At 38.9% G+C, this 18,653-nt stretch overlaps 1 protein-coding gene across 2 annotated transcripts in view; it reads left to right on the top strand.

Annotated features, from left to right (window-relative positions):
- The window catches only part of LOC5575983 (myc protein), a 418,254-nt gene that overhangs the window by 362,010 nt on the left and 37,591 nt on the right, over nucleotides 1-18,653 (top strand). The window contains exons 1-2 of one of the 2 annotated variants that reach the window (XM_021838777.1): nucleotides 12,237-13,720; nucleotides 15,491-16,831. In XM_021838777.1, coding sequence (XP_021694469.1) covers nucleotides 15,631-16,831 — 1,201 coding nt within the window. In that variant the 5' untranslated portion in view covers nucleotides 12,237-13,720; nucleotides 15,491-15,630. Of the gene's footprint in view, nucleotides 1-12,236; nucleotides 13,721-15,490; nucleotides 16,832-18,653 lie in introns of those variants that run through there. The other variant, XM_021838778.1, reaches the window with a different exon arrangement.

The raw sequence follows: 18,653 nt of genomic DNA on the forward strand, positions 1-18,653 counted from the left end.
TTTTATCATTTCAAATAACGTATATTTTGCGGTTACGGCAATAATATTTCTTCTACAAATTTCTGTAATGATATTTGGTAGTAAAATATAAAATAAAAATAATAAATACGCAATGTTTTGATAGGAACATTAACTATGGACTATTCATATCCCTTTAAGAGCCAAACTGGGAAAAATTGTCGAACACGTTTGGATTTGGATTAGATGTAAACGTTATATTAACCAAGATTCTAAAGTATAAGATGTCGATATCCACTCGTAACTACTGTAAAACTGATGGTAGGTTTTTGAAACTTCTTCAGTATTCGCAGTAATAATTTTTAACCCCTCTACCGGCACCTTTATTTTTTACCGTCACCACACTATTCAAATCGCGATATCTTTTTAGTTTCTCGATATTTTTTCAAAAGTTCTCAAAAAACTCTTCTAGTTTTAGAATCTGTGTCAAAATTGATCATTGATCATCTGGTTCCGAAGATATTCCAAAATTCCTGGGGGGACCGACGCGTTAACCATAACCCAAGTTAATTTCTCAGATGTTTTATCGTATTCGGATATTCACTCCTCGGAACGCGAGTATGTTGTGAAAAAATGAAGCAATTTGGAGCAGCCGTCTTTGAGTAATGAGCCTTTATGCTTATGATACCACGCTGGACAAATAAAGATCTTGAAAACTCTAAAAAACCTCATATCGTAATTTTCAGATTACTCCAAGAACACTGAACCGATTTGTATGATTTTTTCAGAGTAGCTCCTTATTACCTGGCATTGTATAGTACACATTTTATTTTTAATTTTGAAAAATTGACCAAAAATAAAATGGCCGTCAAAGACATTGTATATGAAGAATGTCGATCCCCCAAGAAACATCGGAATATCTTCAAAACTAGATCACCAGTGAATAATATCGTCACGGATTAATAAACTAGAAGAATTTTTAGAGATCTTGTGAAACAATGGTGCAAAAATATGGATAAATAAAAAAGTTATCGCAATTTGAATATTTTTTTACCGGTAAAAAATGAAGCTGCCGGTAGAGGGGTTAAGAAAATGATCCTCAAAAAAAAAAAAGTGTGCGTTATTTTTCGACTTACTGGATTTTCTAGCGAACAATAGATGACACCTATGACCTTGCCCTTATTGATAAAGTATATCGAAGTCGATCGCTCATTAGTTTTATAACAACTTGATGAGTTTGAGTCACTGTACATATTGTGTAAAATTACATTACAGTGTACAGTATGGCCCAAAAAAAAAAGCGAAAATTGTTTGAACGTGAGTATAGCATCCACAAGCGATATTTTCATTGTTTTTGATAGTGAATGTAATTTCTGATTATTGTAGTATGTTCTGACACAACTTCGCTATCCAGGACAATTTTTGTCATATTTTTCTTACTGTCCTAAATAATGCAATAAAGCAAATAGATTCAAAGGTTTTGTTCGCCCAAAGCTAGAAACAGCGTCTGATTGTCGTATACTCTGGTGATAAACTTTCCACCTTCAAAAATCACACTTTATTGTTGAAAGTTTTAGTTTGTTTGGTATCAGACGATGGAGGAGTTCTTAGAGAACGTGTTTTTCATGATCACAATAAAATGTTTTGCCAGGATCGTAGTTTTGAGGGCATTTGCGTCTTATAGGTTGGATATGCCTTTATTTTTTGTTAAGGTTGAATAAAAAATAAATACGGAGGCCTATAACAGATTTTTGAGGATGAAAATTGTTCCTTCGATTAGAGACAACTTATATCAATACTAGCTCATAGGTTTTGAGCAAAACGGAGCCGCTTATCACACTTATATGAGAATTAAACAAAGCTCTCCAAAATGAGCCGTTTTTTCGAAAATATGTTTAAGTCTCCAATGACCCAGTTATGAACCGATTCTATCATTTGATATGGGCGTATGCTGCAGACAAGGCCTGTGAAGAATCTCACGTCATCGTTGATGTTTTAGAAGCTATCATCACACAGATATTGAACTCGACGTCCGCATGATAAAATTTGAAGGTATGCTTCCAATTCCTCTCTGGTGAATTGAAAGTAATAGATAAAAATCTTGTCCAAAGCAAAAAACTAAGTCTAAATAGATTAAACAATACAAGTAATGAATAATATTTTTGTTTCATTCACATTTTCTATGTAAAAACTACCATAACACTAGATATGACGATTTTCGCATTTTTTTATGGGCCATACTGTACTGTAGTGATTCGGAATATTAAACAATATTATCTTCTGATGTATGATTTGATTGCCATAAATGATTTATTATTAGACATCGGGCCATTATTGTAGTAGGTAAGAAGCATAATGAAGGGGGAGCCATGAAGGCTTTGCATAACGCCTTATTTTTTTGCTAATATTGAAATTGTTTGAATATTTGTTCTTGAGCAACTTATCGGAATTTATTGAGTTTTTTTTTAAATGTGGAATTTCTTGAGGCATTTTTTGACAAATTTGTGAATTTGTGGAAGAACTCGGTGTAAGATTTTCGATTGTAATTATATACAAAATGTTGTCAGTTTTCTTCAAAAATAGTCGTAGATAAATATAAGAAGATTCTGGTGGAATTATTGGCAGAACCTAAAAGAAGAGAAATGGAATCTCAGGATGAATTTAGTGCAGAATTTCTGTAAAAGTATGCAATTAGATAAAAATAATACTAATAAATTATGCACTCTATACTCTTGAGTTGTGTTAATTTTATGTAAATTTCAACGCCACAGTAATACAAAACATGTTTTTGAATTCAAATGAATGATAAGTTTTAACGCAGAATTTTTTCAAGAAGCATCTCGAATAATTCATCCAGAGTTTCTTCAGAAATACCTCCAGGAATCGTTTTTGGAATTTCTCTAGGAGTTCCTTCAGAAATTCCCCCAAGAGTTCTATTAGGAATTCCTCCAGCATGATTCACAGGAAGTTCAAGAGTTCTCTTCGGAATTGCTCCAGACGTTACTTCAGGCATTCTTCCAAGAGTTCCTTCAGAAATTCCTCCAGGATTTCCCCCAGGAATCTTTCCAGGAGTTTTTTCATTAATACCTCCAAAAATTCCTCCATAATTAACTACAGGAATTACTTCAGAAGTTTGGAATTCTTCCAAGAGTTTCGTTAGGATTTTTTTACAGAAGCATTTCTAATGATTCGTCCAGAGTTTCTTAGTAATACCTCCAGGAATCCTTTCTAGAATTTATCTAGGAGTTTCTTCAGGAGTAGGAATTCCTCCAGAAAATCCTTCAAGAAGTCCTCCAGGAGTTCATTCAGGAATTTTCCCAGGAGTTCCTTCAGGAGTTACTTCAGAAAATCCTTCAGGAGTTCCTGTAGGAATTCCTCCAGAAAATCTTTCAGGAAGTCCTCCAGGAGTTCATTCAGGATTTTTTTTCCAGAAGTTCCTTCAGGAATTCCTTCAGGATTCCTCCTGAAGGTACTCTTGGATGAATTTCTGAAGTAACTCCTGGAAGAATTCCTGAAGGAATTCCTGGAGAAATTTCTGGAGGAACACCTGAAGAAATTTCTAAAGGAACTCCCAGAAGAACTCCTTAAGGAACTCATAGAATAACTCCTGGAGAAATTCCTGAATGAACTTCTGGAGGAATTCTTGAAGAAATTCTTGGGCAAATTTCTGAAGAAATTCTTGGAGGAATTCCTGAAAAGACTCCTGGAGGTATTTCTGAAGGAACTCCTGAAGGAACTTCTAGAGGATCTCGTGATGGAACTTCCGGAGGATTGCTTAAAGGAACTAATGGAGTAATTCCTGACGAAATTTTGTAGGAATTCCTGAAGGACTTCCTAAAAGTACTCCTGAAGGATTTTTTGAAGGAACTTCTGCAGGATATTCTGAAGGCACTATTGAAGGAATTCCTGTAGAAAATTCCTGTAGAAACTTCTGGAATATATCCTGAAGAACTACTGGAGGAATTCATGAAAGAACTTCTGAAGGAATTCCTGAACGAAATCCTAAAGAATTTCTTGAAGGAACTACTGTAGGAATTCCTAAAAAACTGCTGGAGGAATTCCTGAAGGAACTTCTTGCAAAATTCTTGAAGGAACTTCTTGAAAAAATCCTGAAGTAACTCCTGGAGGATTCCATAAAGGAATTCCTGAAGGAACTTCTAAAGAAATTACTGAAGGAACTCCTAAAAGATTACTTGAAACTCCTGAAACAACTCCTGGAGGAACTCTTGAAGTAATTCCTGTAGAAACTGCTGGAAGAGTACCCAAAGGAACTCTTGGAGGAATCCATGAAGGAACTCCTGGAAGAATACCCGAAGGATTTCCTGAAGAACTACTGTAGGAATTCCTGAAGGAACTCTTGGAGGGATTTCTGAAGGAACTCCTGGAGGATTCTCTGAAAGAATTTCTAAAGGGTTCCTGGAGAAACTACAGGGCGATTTTCTGAACGAACCCCTTGAGAAACTTCTGGAATTCGTGAAAGAACTCCTGGATAAATTCCTGGATGAACCCCTTGGAAACTTTCTGAAGGAACTCCTGGAGGAATTCCCGAATGAACTCCTGGAGAAAATCCTGGAGTAATTCTTAAAGAACCTCCTGGAGAAATTCCTATTGGAACTCCTGGAGAAATTCTTGAAGGAACTCCTGAAAAAAACTCTCAGAGGAATTTCATCAACAACTCATGGAGAAATTCCAGTGGGAACTCTTGGAGGAATACCTGAATTAACTCTTAAAAGAATTCCTGAAGGAATCCTTAAGAAACTCCTGGAGGAATTTTCAAAAGAACTCCTAGAGCGATTCCTGTAGGATTTTCAGAAACTCTAGGATGATTTCCTGAAGAATCTCCTGAAGGAATTCCTGAAAGTGTTTCCTTGAATAATCCCTGGATAAAACTCTGGAGGAATCCCACGAGGAACCTCAGGAGGAGTCCCTAAGGTAACTTCTGGAGGAATCCATAAAAAAAAAATCATGGAGGAATACCTGACACCTGCAGTACTAATTGTTTTTTTGAAACTTCAATTTCTGTGACAACTTAATTTAGAAAATAGAATCTTAGCCAGTTACTCTTAAATCTTAGTAATAAGTGTTTTTCTTATTCATGAAACTTTAATTCAATTCCAATAATTATTATTAATCGTATGCTACCTAGAAACCTAGGAGGCTTAGACCTTAGATTTAAAACTCTTAAAATAAATATGGACATTGCTAAAAGACTTATGAATAATACTCAATTATTTCATACTCGGTAAGTAGGCCTTGGGTTAAACGGTTTTTTCTTCGCTTGTCAATTTTTTTCATCTTTTTCAGATTCCAATTACGACCGAGGCTTTGATTGATCGATTTTGTGGACTTGCGTAGTAGATTCGATTCAAGAGTTGCTGCTTACTTGGATTATTTGATTCAAGAGTTGCTGTTCGCTGGGATTGCTTGATTCAAGAATTGTAGTTCATTCAATATTCCCAAGTCTTTCACCGTTCATTCAAGTTCGTTGTTATTTGCGTTGCTGTTTCGTTTATTTGAAGACAGCTAAGTATATTTTTTATTTATTTCTCTTTCTCTTACTCCTGCTCCAAAGTATAATTCTGACTTTTTTTCCAATATGGAAACGGATGAGGGAGAGGGGGGATCCAAAGAAAATGTTCAGATTAATGAATCCTCTTCATTGAACAAACCTTTTCGAGTGAAGGTTTATCCGTCCAGTTTTCCTGGACCATTTGTAGTCTTTTTCCGAAAAAAAGAAAAACCCATTAATGTTCTTTTGATCTCATCTGAGATTTATAAATTGTACAAATCAGTGAAAGAAATTAAAAAAATTTCACTTGATAAGTTACGAGTAATTTTTGGATCCAGAGATGAAGCCAACGCTCTTCTGGAATTTAAATTGTTTTTCAATTCCTATCGCGTTTATGCTCCTTATGATGCTTGCGAAATCAATGGAATTATTTATGACGAATCTTTAGACTGCGAAGATATCAGATCTCATGGTTCAGGAATTTTTAAGAACAAATCCATTTCCCCTGTTAAGGTTTTGGATTGTGTTCGATTATCAAAATTATTATTTGTTGGGAATGACTCGAAGTATGTTCATTCAAACTGCATCAAAATTACGTTCTCTGGTTCCGATCTTCCAGATTACGTAATGGTTGATAATGTCAAATTTCGCGTGAGACTTTATTATCCAAAGCTCATGCATTGTAACAAATGTCTTCTTTTTGGGCACACTTCTAGTTTTTGCTCCAACAAACAGAAGTGTTCGAAATGTGAGGAACCTCATTCATCTTCTGAATGTAACAAAACATCAGATTTATGTATTTATTGTAAACAAAAGCACAATTCATTGAAAGAATGTGTTGTTTACATTGATCATCAATCAAAATTCAATCAAAAAGTTAAACATAAAAATCTTTTGTCTTATGCTGAAATCATGAAATCATCTGATACTGATGATCAGCTCCCAATACATTTGATATATTGCCAGATGATGATGGCATTGAATCATCGGAAAATTTAAATTATTTTGCTTATAAACCTCCCAGCAAAAGAAAAAGAATTTCAAACAAATCTATTAACGCTCATAATAATGTATCTGAACCTCAACCATCTACATCTTATAATGTAAATTTCCCTCCCCTCAGTGCATCAGTTCCTTCTAATAATATTCCCGGCTTCCAAAGAATTGACGCTGAACAAACATCCAACAGAAACGATCAAAAATCGAACAATACTACTAGTGATAAAGAAAATGAAAATTCTCATAATTCAATTTTGAAAATTTTAGAAGAAATTGTAGAATTTTTGGGATTAAGTGATTTTTGGAAAAAAATCATTAAATTTATTTTACCATTTTTGGCTACCCTTTTGGATAAATTGAATTCGTTTGTTCCCCTCTTTTCTTCTCTATTCTCGTTTTAATGGCTTCGATCAATTCCAATAAATTGCATATTTTACAATGGAATTGTCGAAGTATTGTTCCTAAAATTGATAGATTGAAAGTATTACTAACCAATTTTGATGTAGATGTGTTCTGTTTAAATGAAACTTGGTTAGGAACAGCTAATTTTTTTTCGTATTCCAAAATTCAATGTAATTCGGAAAGATAGAGATTCATCATTTGGAGGTGTTTTAATTGGAATTCGTGATAATATTGAATTCAAATATTTGGATATTTCTATTCAAACGCAGCTAGAATACGTTGCAGTTTCTATCAAAAAGGGTAGATTTGAGTTTTCAATTATTTGTTTTTATATTCCTCCAAATGCAAGTTTTTCTTTGTCACAAATTAAAAGTGTTTTAAATGAAGTTCCTACTCCGTTTTATATTTTAGGAGATTTCAATGCACATAATTTTGCCTGGGGTAGTGAAAAGACTGATGGTTCTTTGATTATGGATTTGATTGATGATTTAAATTTAAATATTCTCAATGATGGATCGATTACAAGGATTGCTGTACCTCCAAATAATCATTCATGTATTGATTTATCTTTGTGTTCAAATAATTTGTCAATGCAATCCTCTTGGAAAACCATTGATGATCCAAATGGTAGTGATCATCTACCTATTTTAATTGAAATATATACTTCTGAACAAAATGAAATTTTTAATGAACCATGTGCTCCTGATCTTTGTAAAAATGTTAATTGGGTGATATTTTCAGACCTTATTTCTATTTCATTGATTAACGTTATAAATTCAGATTCTCCAGTTGACAATTACGACAATTTTTCAAAATTGTTAATTGATTGTTTGCAAAAATCTCAATATAATAAATTAACTAACGGTACTGTTAGAAAAAATCGGCCATCTTTTTGGTGGGATCATGAGTGTTCCGTTTCATTAATAAACAAATCAGAAGCATTTAAATTATTTCGCAGATCTGGCTCCAGAAATCATTATTTTTTATATTGTAAAGCTGAAGCTCATTTCATAAGGCTTACTAAATCCAAAAAGAGAAATTATTGGAAAAATTTTGTTGAAAATTTGGACAGTGAAACTTCGCTATCCACTTTGTGGTCCGTAGCACGTAATTTAAGAAATTATAATTCTTCTGTTCCTCCTATTTTAGAATATTCGGACAAATGGATTGATGATTTTTCGACAAAAATATGTCCTGATCTCGTTCCTCCGTTCATTAATTTTAAAACAACATCATTCAATTATTATCATGAACTTTGTGATCCATTTTCATTGGCCGAATTAAACATGGCTTTATCAATAACCAAAAATACTGCTCCGGGTATTGACAACATTAAATTCATTGTTCTCAAAAATTTACCAGAGGAAGCCAAAATTCATTTACTTTCGATTTATAATTCCTTCTTATGTCAAAATATTATCCCTCTTGAATGGCGTTTCATCAAAGTTATTAGTATTGTCAAGCCTGGTAAAGATCCCTCATTCCTAGAAGACCTATCAGTTTATTGTCATGTTTGCGTAAATTATTAGAACGGATGATTTTGAATCGCCTTGAATTGTGGGCTGAGGACAACAATATTTTTTCATCTTCTCAATTTGGATTTAGAAGAGGTCGCGGCACCCGTGACTGTATTGCGCTTTTGACTTCACAAATTCAACTTTCATTCAATAAAAAACAGGATGTTATTTCAACTTTCCTTGATGTTCCTGGAGCGTATGATTCTGTTTTAATTGATTTATTGTATAATAAAATGCATAATTTGAAAATTCCAAACTTGATATCAAATTTTTTATGTAATTTATTTTCTTTCAAAATTATGAAATTTTATCATGATGGAATGTCCAAACAAATTCGTTATAGTTATTTTGGTCTTCCACAGGGATCTTGTCTAAGTCCTTTCTTGTACAATTTATTTACAAGTGACATTGCTTCCATTTTTCTAATGGATGTTATTTATTACAATTTGCTGATGATAATGTTATTTCAATCAGTGGCAAAAACAGAGAGATCATTAGACATTTTATGCAATGTGCTTTAGATAATATTGATATGTGGGCTCATGAAAATGGTTTTTCTTTCTCAGTTCAAAAAACGAAATATATTGTTTTCTCAAGAAAACATTCTTCTACAATTATAAACTTATATCTTAATGGCCTTGAAATTGAGAAAGTTGATATATATATAAATATCTTGGCATATGGTTTGATTATAAATTAAATTGGAACACTCACATTACATTTATCCAAAAAGTTTGTGCCAAAAGAATTAATTTTCTTCGTACAATTACAGGTACTTGGTGGGGAGCGAATCCTTCTGATTTAATAACACTTTATAAAACGACTATTCTTTCAGTTATGGAATATGGTTGTTTTTCATTTGGTAGTGCTGTACAAACATATTTTGTCAAACTTGAAAAAATACAACTTCGTTGCTTGAGAATTTGTTTAAAGCTTATGAATTCAACACATACTCAATCAATTGAAGTTTTTGCCGGAGTAGTGCCACTTAAGATTCGCTTTCAAGAATTAAATTGCAAATTTGTGATGAATTGTTTCTCAAACAATCATCCTATTATCAATATTTTTAAATCATTATTTGAAATTAATCCTTCGAGCAGAATATTAGATTCCTTCATTTATTGCTCTAATGAACAAATTGAAACAATTCCTTTAAATGCTTTTTATAATTCAAAAATTACAATTCACTCATACCAACCTATCATTGACTTCACCTTGTTGCATGAATTGAAACAAGTTCCAAAAATTCAACATTCTCATTTTGCGATTTTTTTATTTGAGCGTAAATTTATTGAAGTCACACCTGCGCAAATTTATTTTACGGATGGTTCTTTGATTCAAGATGTTGCGGGATTTGGTGTATACAATTTATTGTCGGGTCATTTTTTTAAATTACAATCCTTGTTCCATTTTTTCGGCAGAACTGGTTGCTCTATATTTTGCGTGCAACTTGATCAAAGATTGTACACCAAATATTTATTTCATTTGTTCTGATAGTTTAAGCTGTCTACAGGCATTGGATACGATAAATTTCAATTTTAAAACTCATAATATTATATTTATGATGAAAACATTATTATTTGATCTTAGTTCTAAGGGATTGATTATTAAATTTGTATGGGTTCCTGCTCATTGTAAGATTTATGGAAATGAACAGGCGGATTCATTAGCTAAATTTGGCGTTCATCGGGGAATAACCTACAATCGTCACATATTACCATTTGAATATTATCCAAAACTGAAAGTAAAATCTCTTTTGGATTGGCAAATTTGTTGGAACTCTAGCGATAAAGGGCGATGGTGTCATTCTATTTGCCCAAAAGTTAGTAATTATCCATGGTTCAAAAATATATCAGCAAGTAGAAATTTCATTTGCTCTTTTTCAAGGTTGATGTCAAATCATTATATTTGCAACAGCCATTTGTATCGAATCAACATCAAAGATTCTAATCTATGCAATTGTGGAGAATCTTATGAGGATATTGATCATATTGTATTTCAATGTCGCAAATTCATATTCCCGAGGAAAAACTTAATCAACAACATAGTAAATTTGAACCATCCTATTCCCATATCTGTTCGTGACATACTTGGTACTAAATGCTATCCCGTATTAAAATTTTTTTTTTTGAGTTTCTAAAAGAGATCTCATATTTTGTTTGATACTTGTTGTTGTTTTTATACATTTATTTTCAGATGTCAAGAATGATTCGATTCTGATGGACCCTCTCCCTCGCCGACTTTTGATGATACTCTTCACTTAATATCGGATTGATGTTCATATTCCATGATTATGGCTCTGTTATGGTCTGTTGCCGTGTGAGCCTCTAGTTTTAAGTTTGATTTGTAACGTTTCTTGAAAAGATAAAGAGGTTTTGTGCCTCTTTGAGAAGGATTTTAAAAAAGAAATCACTCAAAGGGGTTTTCCCTCTTTCAAAATTTTATGTTAAAATAAATAAATAAATAATACTCAATTATTCAGAAATTGTGACTAGTTGTGAGCGAAACTAGTGACTGCGATGGAATCTACGATAGTACAAACATACGACTCAAGGGGCCACCACTACGCCACGGTAGGTACTAAATGATGAATATTGGCTATGGCATGCAAGCGTCAACTCTCCCCCGTATTCCATCCGAGCGCCAAACCTACGCTCCCCAGCACGGTCGGTGGCATACTACGATTAGATCAGTCAGAACAGAACTCCGCTCCGCGGTTTGGGGGGCCGGTCGGCAGCAACTCGCTTGCTTGGACGGACGGACCTGATGGATGGATGATGGTGGTGTGGTGGTATTGAGGAGCACACACGTGTACCGGCATGTTTGTATATAAAACAATCTCGTTCAGTACATATATGCGCATTGTGTATACACGCTGAATAAACTGCGTTTTTCCTCTCTCGCTCGCTCCCGCTTTCTGACGTCGCGTCGCGACGACCACTCTTCTCATCTCATCGGTACAGCGGCACGCTCAAACTTTGTCACACAGCAGAACTGTGTAGATGGGCGGGCGGGTGACGAAATTGGATGCATTTTGCACCGATTGTCCGATTCTAATCGCCGTGAATGCGTTTTTGAAGCAAGAGTTCGTTCCACGCAATCGAAAACACCCGAGAGATTTTCCGAGGTTGATTAAAATTTTATTGTTTCGACTCCCTTCGTCGTGTGTGTGTGTGTGTTTGTGGCGGTGTGTACATGCGCCACGTCTTGCAAATACCGGCACACAACACCGGGAGAAGCCGGTGTATATACGAACTCATTTAGTCGGTATATAGGAGGATTTGGCACCGCGTGGTGTGCGGATGTGTTGGTGGGCGTTTTTTTTCGCGGTGAGAATGAAAACCATTCAAACAATATTTTTTGGGAAATTTTCGGTGAAATTGTTTGGGATCGAAGGAGTCTGAATTTGACGATTTTTACCAAAGTTCGATAGTTGAAAGTGATGTCTTCCGGCTAAAGTGGTTCCCAAATTGAAGAACATTGATAGCTGTCGGAATCAATCAATGCAAGAGAATTGGAAAAGTGCTCAAGGTGAGCACTCCTAAATTTTGATACACGGGATGCGTCGAAGATACAGAATTTTTTGTTAATGCAGACAAAGATTTACACATTTTTTGTGTAAACATTGGTAATCATGACCACAAAAAATGTATGAAAATCTATAGGCCAGAGATAGGCATTGAAGCTGCGTAACGTCTACACAGCCTCAGTGTGATAAAATTTAAGCGTGTTTATGTCTGTGGTGGAAAACGGGAGAGAGAGAGAGAGCGAATGAGCGAAAAACGGGTTGCTATGTGTGCGGCGTCGAGCAAAAATTGAAAATGATTTGGATGGAAGCAGCGATCCGTTGGCGTTTCATTACTAGCAGAACTTTGCATCTCAGCGGTGGGCTTCTTCTTAACTTGCTCGTTTCGTCGCGTGGATGCTTCCTCAAATAAAAAGAAAAAAAAACTCAAAACCCACACATTGAAGCAGGCTGTGCCCGGTTGTGAAAGAAAGAAGAGACGCTGAGGCCAACAAAAGATGGAAGAGAAGTAGGCGCAGAGGGAAGAAAATAGTGTTCAGGAGACCGATCGAGACTTGGCGAACCTACCAGTAGTAAAGTGAACTTCAGTGGCTTTTCAGACCGCATCTAAACAGCACGCGTTTCTGCGGAGCAGAGAATCACAGCGCGCCAGACTCTAGCCTCCCCCCTATAGAAAAAAAAGTTAACTTTAAGTTTTCTCATGAAAAAGTTTAACTCCGGAGCCTACGGCGTAAATAAATACATGGATTTAACCTCCCGCGGTTTTGTGCCGACTACGTTAGAAAACAGTTAAGCGCGCGGACCGAAGTCGGTGCTCTAGAAAAAAATTGGAGGAAACTGTTGAAAAAGTTCCTCCATTTTGCAGAACAAATACAGTGAAGTGCTATCTTCCAAAAAAGAATCGGTTTTTCGGAAGATTCCAGTGAACGCCTACTGTGACCTTGTCCCGTGAAAAGCCTATTGATCGGCATTCAATAGGCCAGTGAGAATAGAAGAGCGCAAAAAAAAGCAAGTGTTCACTTGGATTGGCAGAAACAAAAAAAAAAAGTGAACAGTAGCCAGAAGAGTGCAACAGAGTGTTGTTCGTTAAAGTTGAACAAAAGGAAGTGCGGGAAGATCCAAAGTGGAAGCTGGGTTCGGCGAGAGTGTCATGCCGGTAAGAAAACCATCGCCCAAAAGTAGATCATTCTCGAGAGTTACGACCAATCAGCGGACAACGAAGAGAACGATCCGTAGTTTCAGTGTCAGCATTAGCCGGCCCAGTGACCATCACCAGCAGTCGAAGAAATTGATACCGTTGCTAAGTAAAAACTTTCCATCGACAAGCACCGCAGTCGCACGACAAAAGAACAATAGCCTACTGCGACGACGACGACGATTGTTGCCGTTAGTAGTTGTTGGTAGTGTTCGAACAATAGCTCGAATATCAACGGCAGCAAACAATAACGGTGGTCGCAATAACTGTACCTTGCTAATCCGTTCGTCCTGTTCGGGCAGTCGAATCAAGTGAATAAGTTTTTTGTTTCGGTTCACGATCGGAGGAGCTAATCCGATCCCAGAGTCCGCACTTCCCTTGCAAGTGAAAACTGTGAAAAAAAAAAAACGAAACTCCGTTCCCCCGGTGTTCTCTCTCAGAAACGGACGGCGAGGAGTTGCGATCTAAGGAAGCCACCGGTTTTGAGCAGTAGCTTCTCTTGAAACAGTTTGTAAAAGCAAAAAAGTTTAAGGATCCGAAATCCGCAGGTGAAGAAGCTGTGGAGTCATTTTCAGCAGGCAGAAGAATAAGCAGTGCTGAGAATAGTTGGCAAGGTAAGTTCCGGGAAAGCGAACAGTTATTTCAAATTAGTTTGCGTTCTCTTAGTTTGCGAACTTTTTTTTGCGATTTCGCAATATTGCGCGCTTTTGCTTGGTCATCGTTCTCGACGAAGAACCCATCGTACTGGATGGGGGGTGGGGAGAAGACTCGAATTTCGGGGCACCATCATCCCCCTCAACTGGTCATCCCGATTGAGTACGGTAGTGCACCATATGGCAGCCAGGATCGAAATCTGGCGCGGTTCTCCGCCGCTGCCGCACCCGTGTTGTTTAGGGCGGAGGCGTTTCGGTGGCCGTTTCGGTTCCCACACACCTCCCGAGCCTATCCAGCGGGGATCCAACGCATGCCTAGAGAGACAACGAAAGAAGAGAGTGTTCTTCCGTTGTGTTTCGCCCATCGTAGGAGGCGCGGGCGGTGGATCCCCGGGTCCTAGATCCAAGATACCTGTGCGCTCGCCTACTAATATATCGGTGGAACGGTTGTGTTATGTAATTACTCCGGTGCTGGAGGAAAAATCGCATTCCACCATCGGTCGTAGTTATCCGTGTGACATGGCCTACTTTTGCTCGTACGCGACCGAGAGAGAGAGGGAGGCTAATTGCTCCTGAGGCAATCATTGATGAATGGGTTACTATGCCTTGGCTACTAGTAGTAGCGGGCTTATCAACCCGCCGAGTGAGGTATGCGAGTGAGCGATTATTGATCAGAGAAGTCGGCAACAGAAACTGCCGCATAAGCAGCAGCACCAGCCCTGAGCGCTCCATAATGATAATGGCATAATCTTTTTATTGTGGCTTAAACCTACGAGCATCGCCACTGCTACTACTCGAGTAGCTTTTTGGTGAGGGGGGAATCGGTCGTTGGGGTTTGGGGGAGGGCGAGACCACAAGATTTAATTTCATTCAGAGTCTCGAGCGAGCGAGCAAGAGCTGAGCTCGCTTAGTCAGCCTGCCTAGTAGAGTGCCCGGTGCTGCTGCTCCGGAGGAATCCAAACTCGCCGGAGTAGAAAATCAATGCAGAAAGAGGAGAAGGCAAAAAGCCGGTATAAACATTCACATTTCCTCCCGCAAGTCTTTCCCCTGCTGGAAGAGACTTTCGATTGCGATGGAGAGCGCGCGGGGGGAGTCTTTTAAATTACATACCTTCGGTTTTCCGCTTGTCCCCGCGGACCATGAATGCGGACCAACCTCCTCCCTGCGCGTAGCCCTATCTCATTTCTTAATTGAAGATTTTTATTAATAGATAAAGTGAAGGTATAGCGTGTGTGTGTGCGAGTGCTTGGTGTCTCGATAACGATTCCGGTCCCGGCCCTCTGGAAATGGGGTCGAATCTTTATCAATAATTCAATTCTCGTCCCGATTTTTTCGGGCCTTGGGTGCCTACTTCGATCGTGTCGTCAGGCATTGCTATAATCATCATCGCAGTCGTCGTCGTCATCGTAGTAGGCGCGCGGAGTGATAAGATTAAATTCTTGCGGCTTGTTCCTCCGGCCATCGGATCGGATTGATTCAATTTCAACCGACGCAACGACGACGACGAACGACACCGGAAGGAGTCACTTATGTCTTGTTGCGAAGAGAACCGGCCTGCTGTGTGTCGGTTCTGTTGTACGCATGTATGAACTTTCAAATTATTCAAATCAGATCCACTCCGGCTCGGGGCCACTGGCCGGAACACAGAAAAAAATCAATACCCGCGGCACTATTTTCGGTTGACCCGATTGTAATCGTTTTCCGTTTTTTGCTCTTTCCCTTTGCTTCCAGACACATACGCTTGGTAGCTGCTACCTACGACGCCTAGGTAGGGCATTCATCGGATTGTGATATAGGGAACCCCTAAAATAATCAAGGAAGGAACTAGAAGTTCAAACACGCTTATCAGGTTTAAGTTAGCAACCAACAAAATGGTTTCGATTAAGCAGGAACCATCCTGCTGGGATGACATCAAGACGATTTCCATCAAGCAAGAGCTATCCAACTGGGACGATTCTCACAACATGGACATCGACTGGGAGCAGGACATTGGCATCCAGTTCATGGACTTGCCCACATCGGAATTCCTGACCAGCGCTGTAGAGCTCGAACAGACCTACGGCAGCGCCACCTGCCCCGCCAACGGTTGGGAGCAGCCGGCCTCTTCGAAGACCCAGATCCGGAATCACGACTGTATGTGGTCCGGTACGTGTTTCGATCAGTCCCATCCCGGCAAAATGGGCTGTGGAACCAATCATGGCCCCGCAAACACCACACAAGATCAATCGGAAGTATCGAACAAGTTCAGCACCGTAACGGCCGTGGCCGCGGCCAGCCTGAACAACAACGTCGTAGTTTCCCAGAAACCGATTCTGACCCCGGCAAATACCTCGGCAATGAACATCAACAACAACCTCACAGCGAAAATGGCCACAGTCAAACAGCAGATCCCGGCAGGACGCTCCCTGCTGATCAGTTCTCGCATCAAGCAACAGATGAACAGAATACCAACCGTGTCGACATCGGATTTCCTGCGGGAACGGGAAACAGCGGTGCCCCTGCACAGACCAGACACACCCCTCAGCTTGGACGAAGATCCGCCGGAGTTCAAACACAACATCGACTTGGCCACCTGCACCATCGGATCGAACCGATTAAGTTTGACAGGACATTCGCGGCACTACAAGAACCACCAGAGCCACCACGACGACCCATCCTCCCATCGAATCATCAACATGCTCAAGGAACACCTGGAGGACAACGAGTCGAGCAGTTTCAGGACGTGTATGGCCAGCTCTACCGGCGAGGTCGGCTCCCTCACCGATCTCCTGAACGATCTGGAAGAGATGGAAGAAATGGAAAGCCGCGACGGAGACGATAGCCACGGCGAAGAGCTCGACTCCGACACCGATTCCAACGCCGACAGCAGTAGTCGAAGTAGTAGCAAAGGCGGTGGCATATCCGGCGGCTACACTCATGCCCACAACCAGGAAATGAGTCCCTCTTCCTCGTCGTCATCCTCCTCCTCCTCCTACGAATACCAGGGAACCCACGTCGGAGACCACAGCTACACACGACCCAAAGCCCGCTACAACCTCGCAGAACTTGGCGTCCAAACTCCGAGCGATTCCGGTGAGTACCATTTTACTGATTCCTTCCCTTTCCCAGACATCACAATCAATCTTATCCGCGGGAAAATCGGGAAATCGACGCTTCCATATGGATGGAATTTTCTCACTTCAAGGTCTTTCCCCCCGGTTCGGTGTTGATTTACAATCATCCCACAGCACACTGGTCGTTCTTCCGGTTCACCCATCCCCCCTTCTCGCATCGCCCCCCGCCGTTAACTGGCTTTAAACGTGAACGAACATGTTTCTACTCGTTCGTCGCTCGCACTGGGCGGTTTGGGAAAATCGATATTTCCTGCTGCTGCTGCTTCTGCTGCAGCAGTGTCGGCGACTTTTCCCCCCGATCTCTCCGCCCCCCAATCCTCCTCCTCGCGGTGAAAAAGAGAGCATGACGTCACTAGGCGCGGTCCATCGGTCCACCACCACCACCACACTGAAACACTCGGTTGGATCCCGCCAGCAGGGCTGGTAGCAAGTCACTTTTAAGTGACTTGGTCACTTTTTTCGACCTGGTCACTAAAAAGTCACTACAGTGGGATTCCGTTTTTGGCAACAAAGTCGAAATTTTCAGTTGCCAAAAACGGAACCGTGCCAAAATCGGAACCCATTTTTCTAATTTCAAAATATCATTTTGACGTTGCTCCATCATCATTATGGAACCAAATGATGGCCAACACTTCCGAACGGTCCATTTCGAAGTACATTTTCGTAGGATAGGATTCATCATTTTTATTTTGACAGGCGTTCTGCACACTTTTTAAAGCAGAAACATCTTCAATGATTCGAACTTTGTGTATACTATTTGTATACCTAGGTCAAGTAAAAACAATAATCACATAAGTGTCCTTCGTTCAAGAACTGAACAATTCCTCAAGGTAGTGTAAGAATACAGAAATTTCATTGGAAGCGTATTTACAAAAAAAAGTTCTAGGTGTTACAAAACTGAATGCTTCTATTTAAATAAACTTGAAGAAAAAACTTACACTGAGAAGACGTGTAACTTTTTCGCAAAACTTCACATCAATTTGTCCATTTAATCCAATTGCAAAGTATATGTAATGTTTAGCTTTTCGGTAGTTGGTTTCTATTTTAATCCCAAGCGTCAAATTCGAAAATATTCGCAGGGTGTCGACTACCTGGAAAAACCTGGAAAGTCAGGGAATGTCAGGGAATTCGATTTTGACCTGGAAAGTCAGGGAAAGTCAGGGAATTTCACTAGAGGTCAGGGAAAAATATTCAATACTACAACATCAAACAAGTTGATTTAGAACAGTGATTCCCAAAGTGGGCGAATTCGCCCCTCTGGGGGCGATTTTCAGGCTCAAGGGGGCGAAAATTTGTAAAACAGAATTTGGGGGGCGAAAAATCCAGAAAGGGGGCGAAAAGGCTAACACGGGAGCATTTGAAAATAATCACTCAAAACCTTTGTATGACACACATCTGAAGGTTAATCAATTCCAAGCTTTACTTATTCCTGGAATATTTTACCTTGGATCGATATATCTCCAATCAAGGTAATTTTAAATTATGATAGACAACACTTGACAATCGTCAAACACATTTTATACATTCAGGTTTTCTAATATCATGTGAGTTTTGAGAATGGGCGGTGTTTGAAATTTTCACAAGGTCGGATGATTAGTCATAGATAATGTTTGAATCACAACATAAAATGGATGTACAAAACAAGTAAGTAATTTATGGAACTTTTTGCAAATGCCCAATATTTTAATTAAGGAATTCTTTATGTGTGGGATCTTTGAGGTTAGGAAGCTAATTTTGAAGTGTCGGTTGCACTCATTCTCATAATTTCTTATGGTACACAT

The sequence above is a fragment of the Aedes aegypti genome, chromosome 1, assembly GCF_002204515.2.
Source record: "Aedes aegypti strain LVP_AGWG chromosome 1, AaegL5.0 Primary Assembly, whole genome shotgun sequence".
Taxonomy (NCBI): Eukaryota; Metazoa; Arthropoda; class Insecta; order Diptera; family Culicidae; genus Aedes; species Aedes aegypti.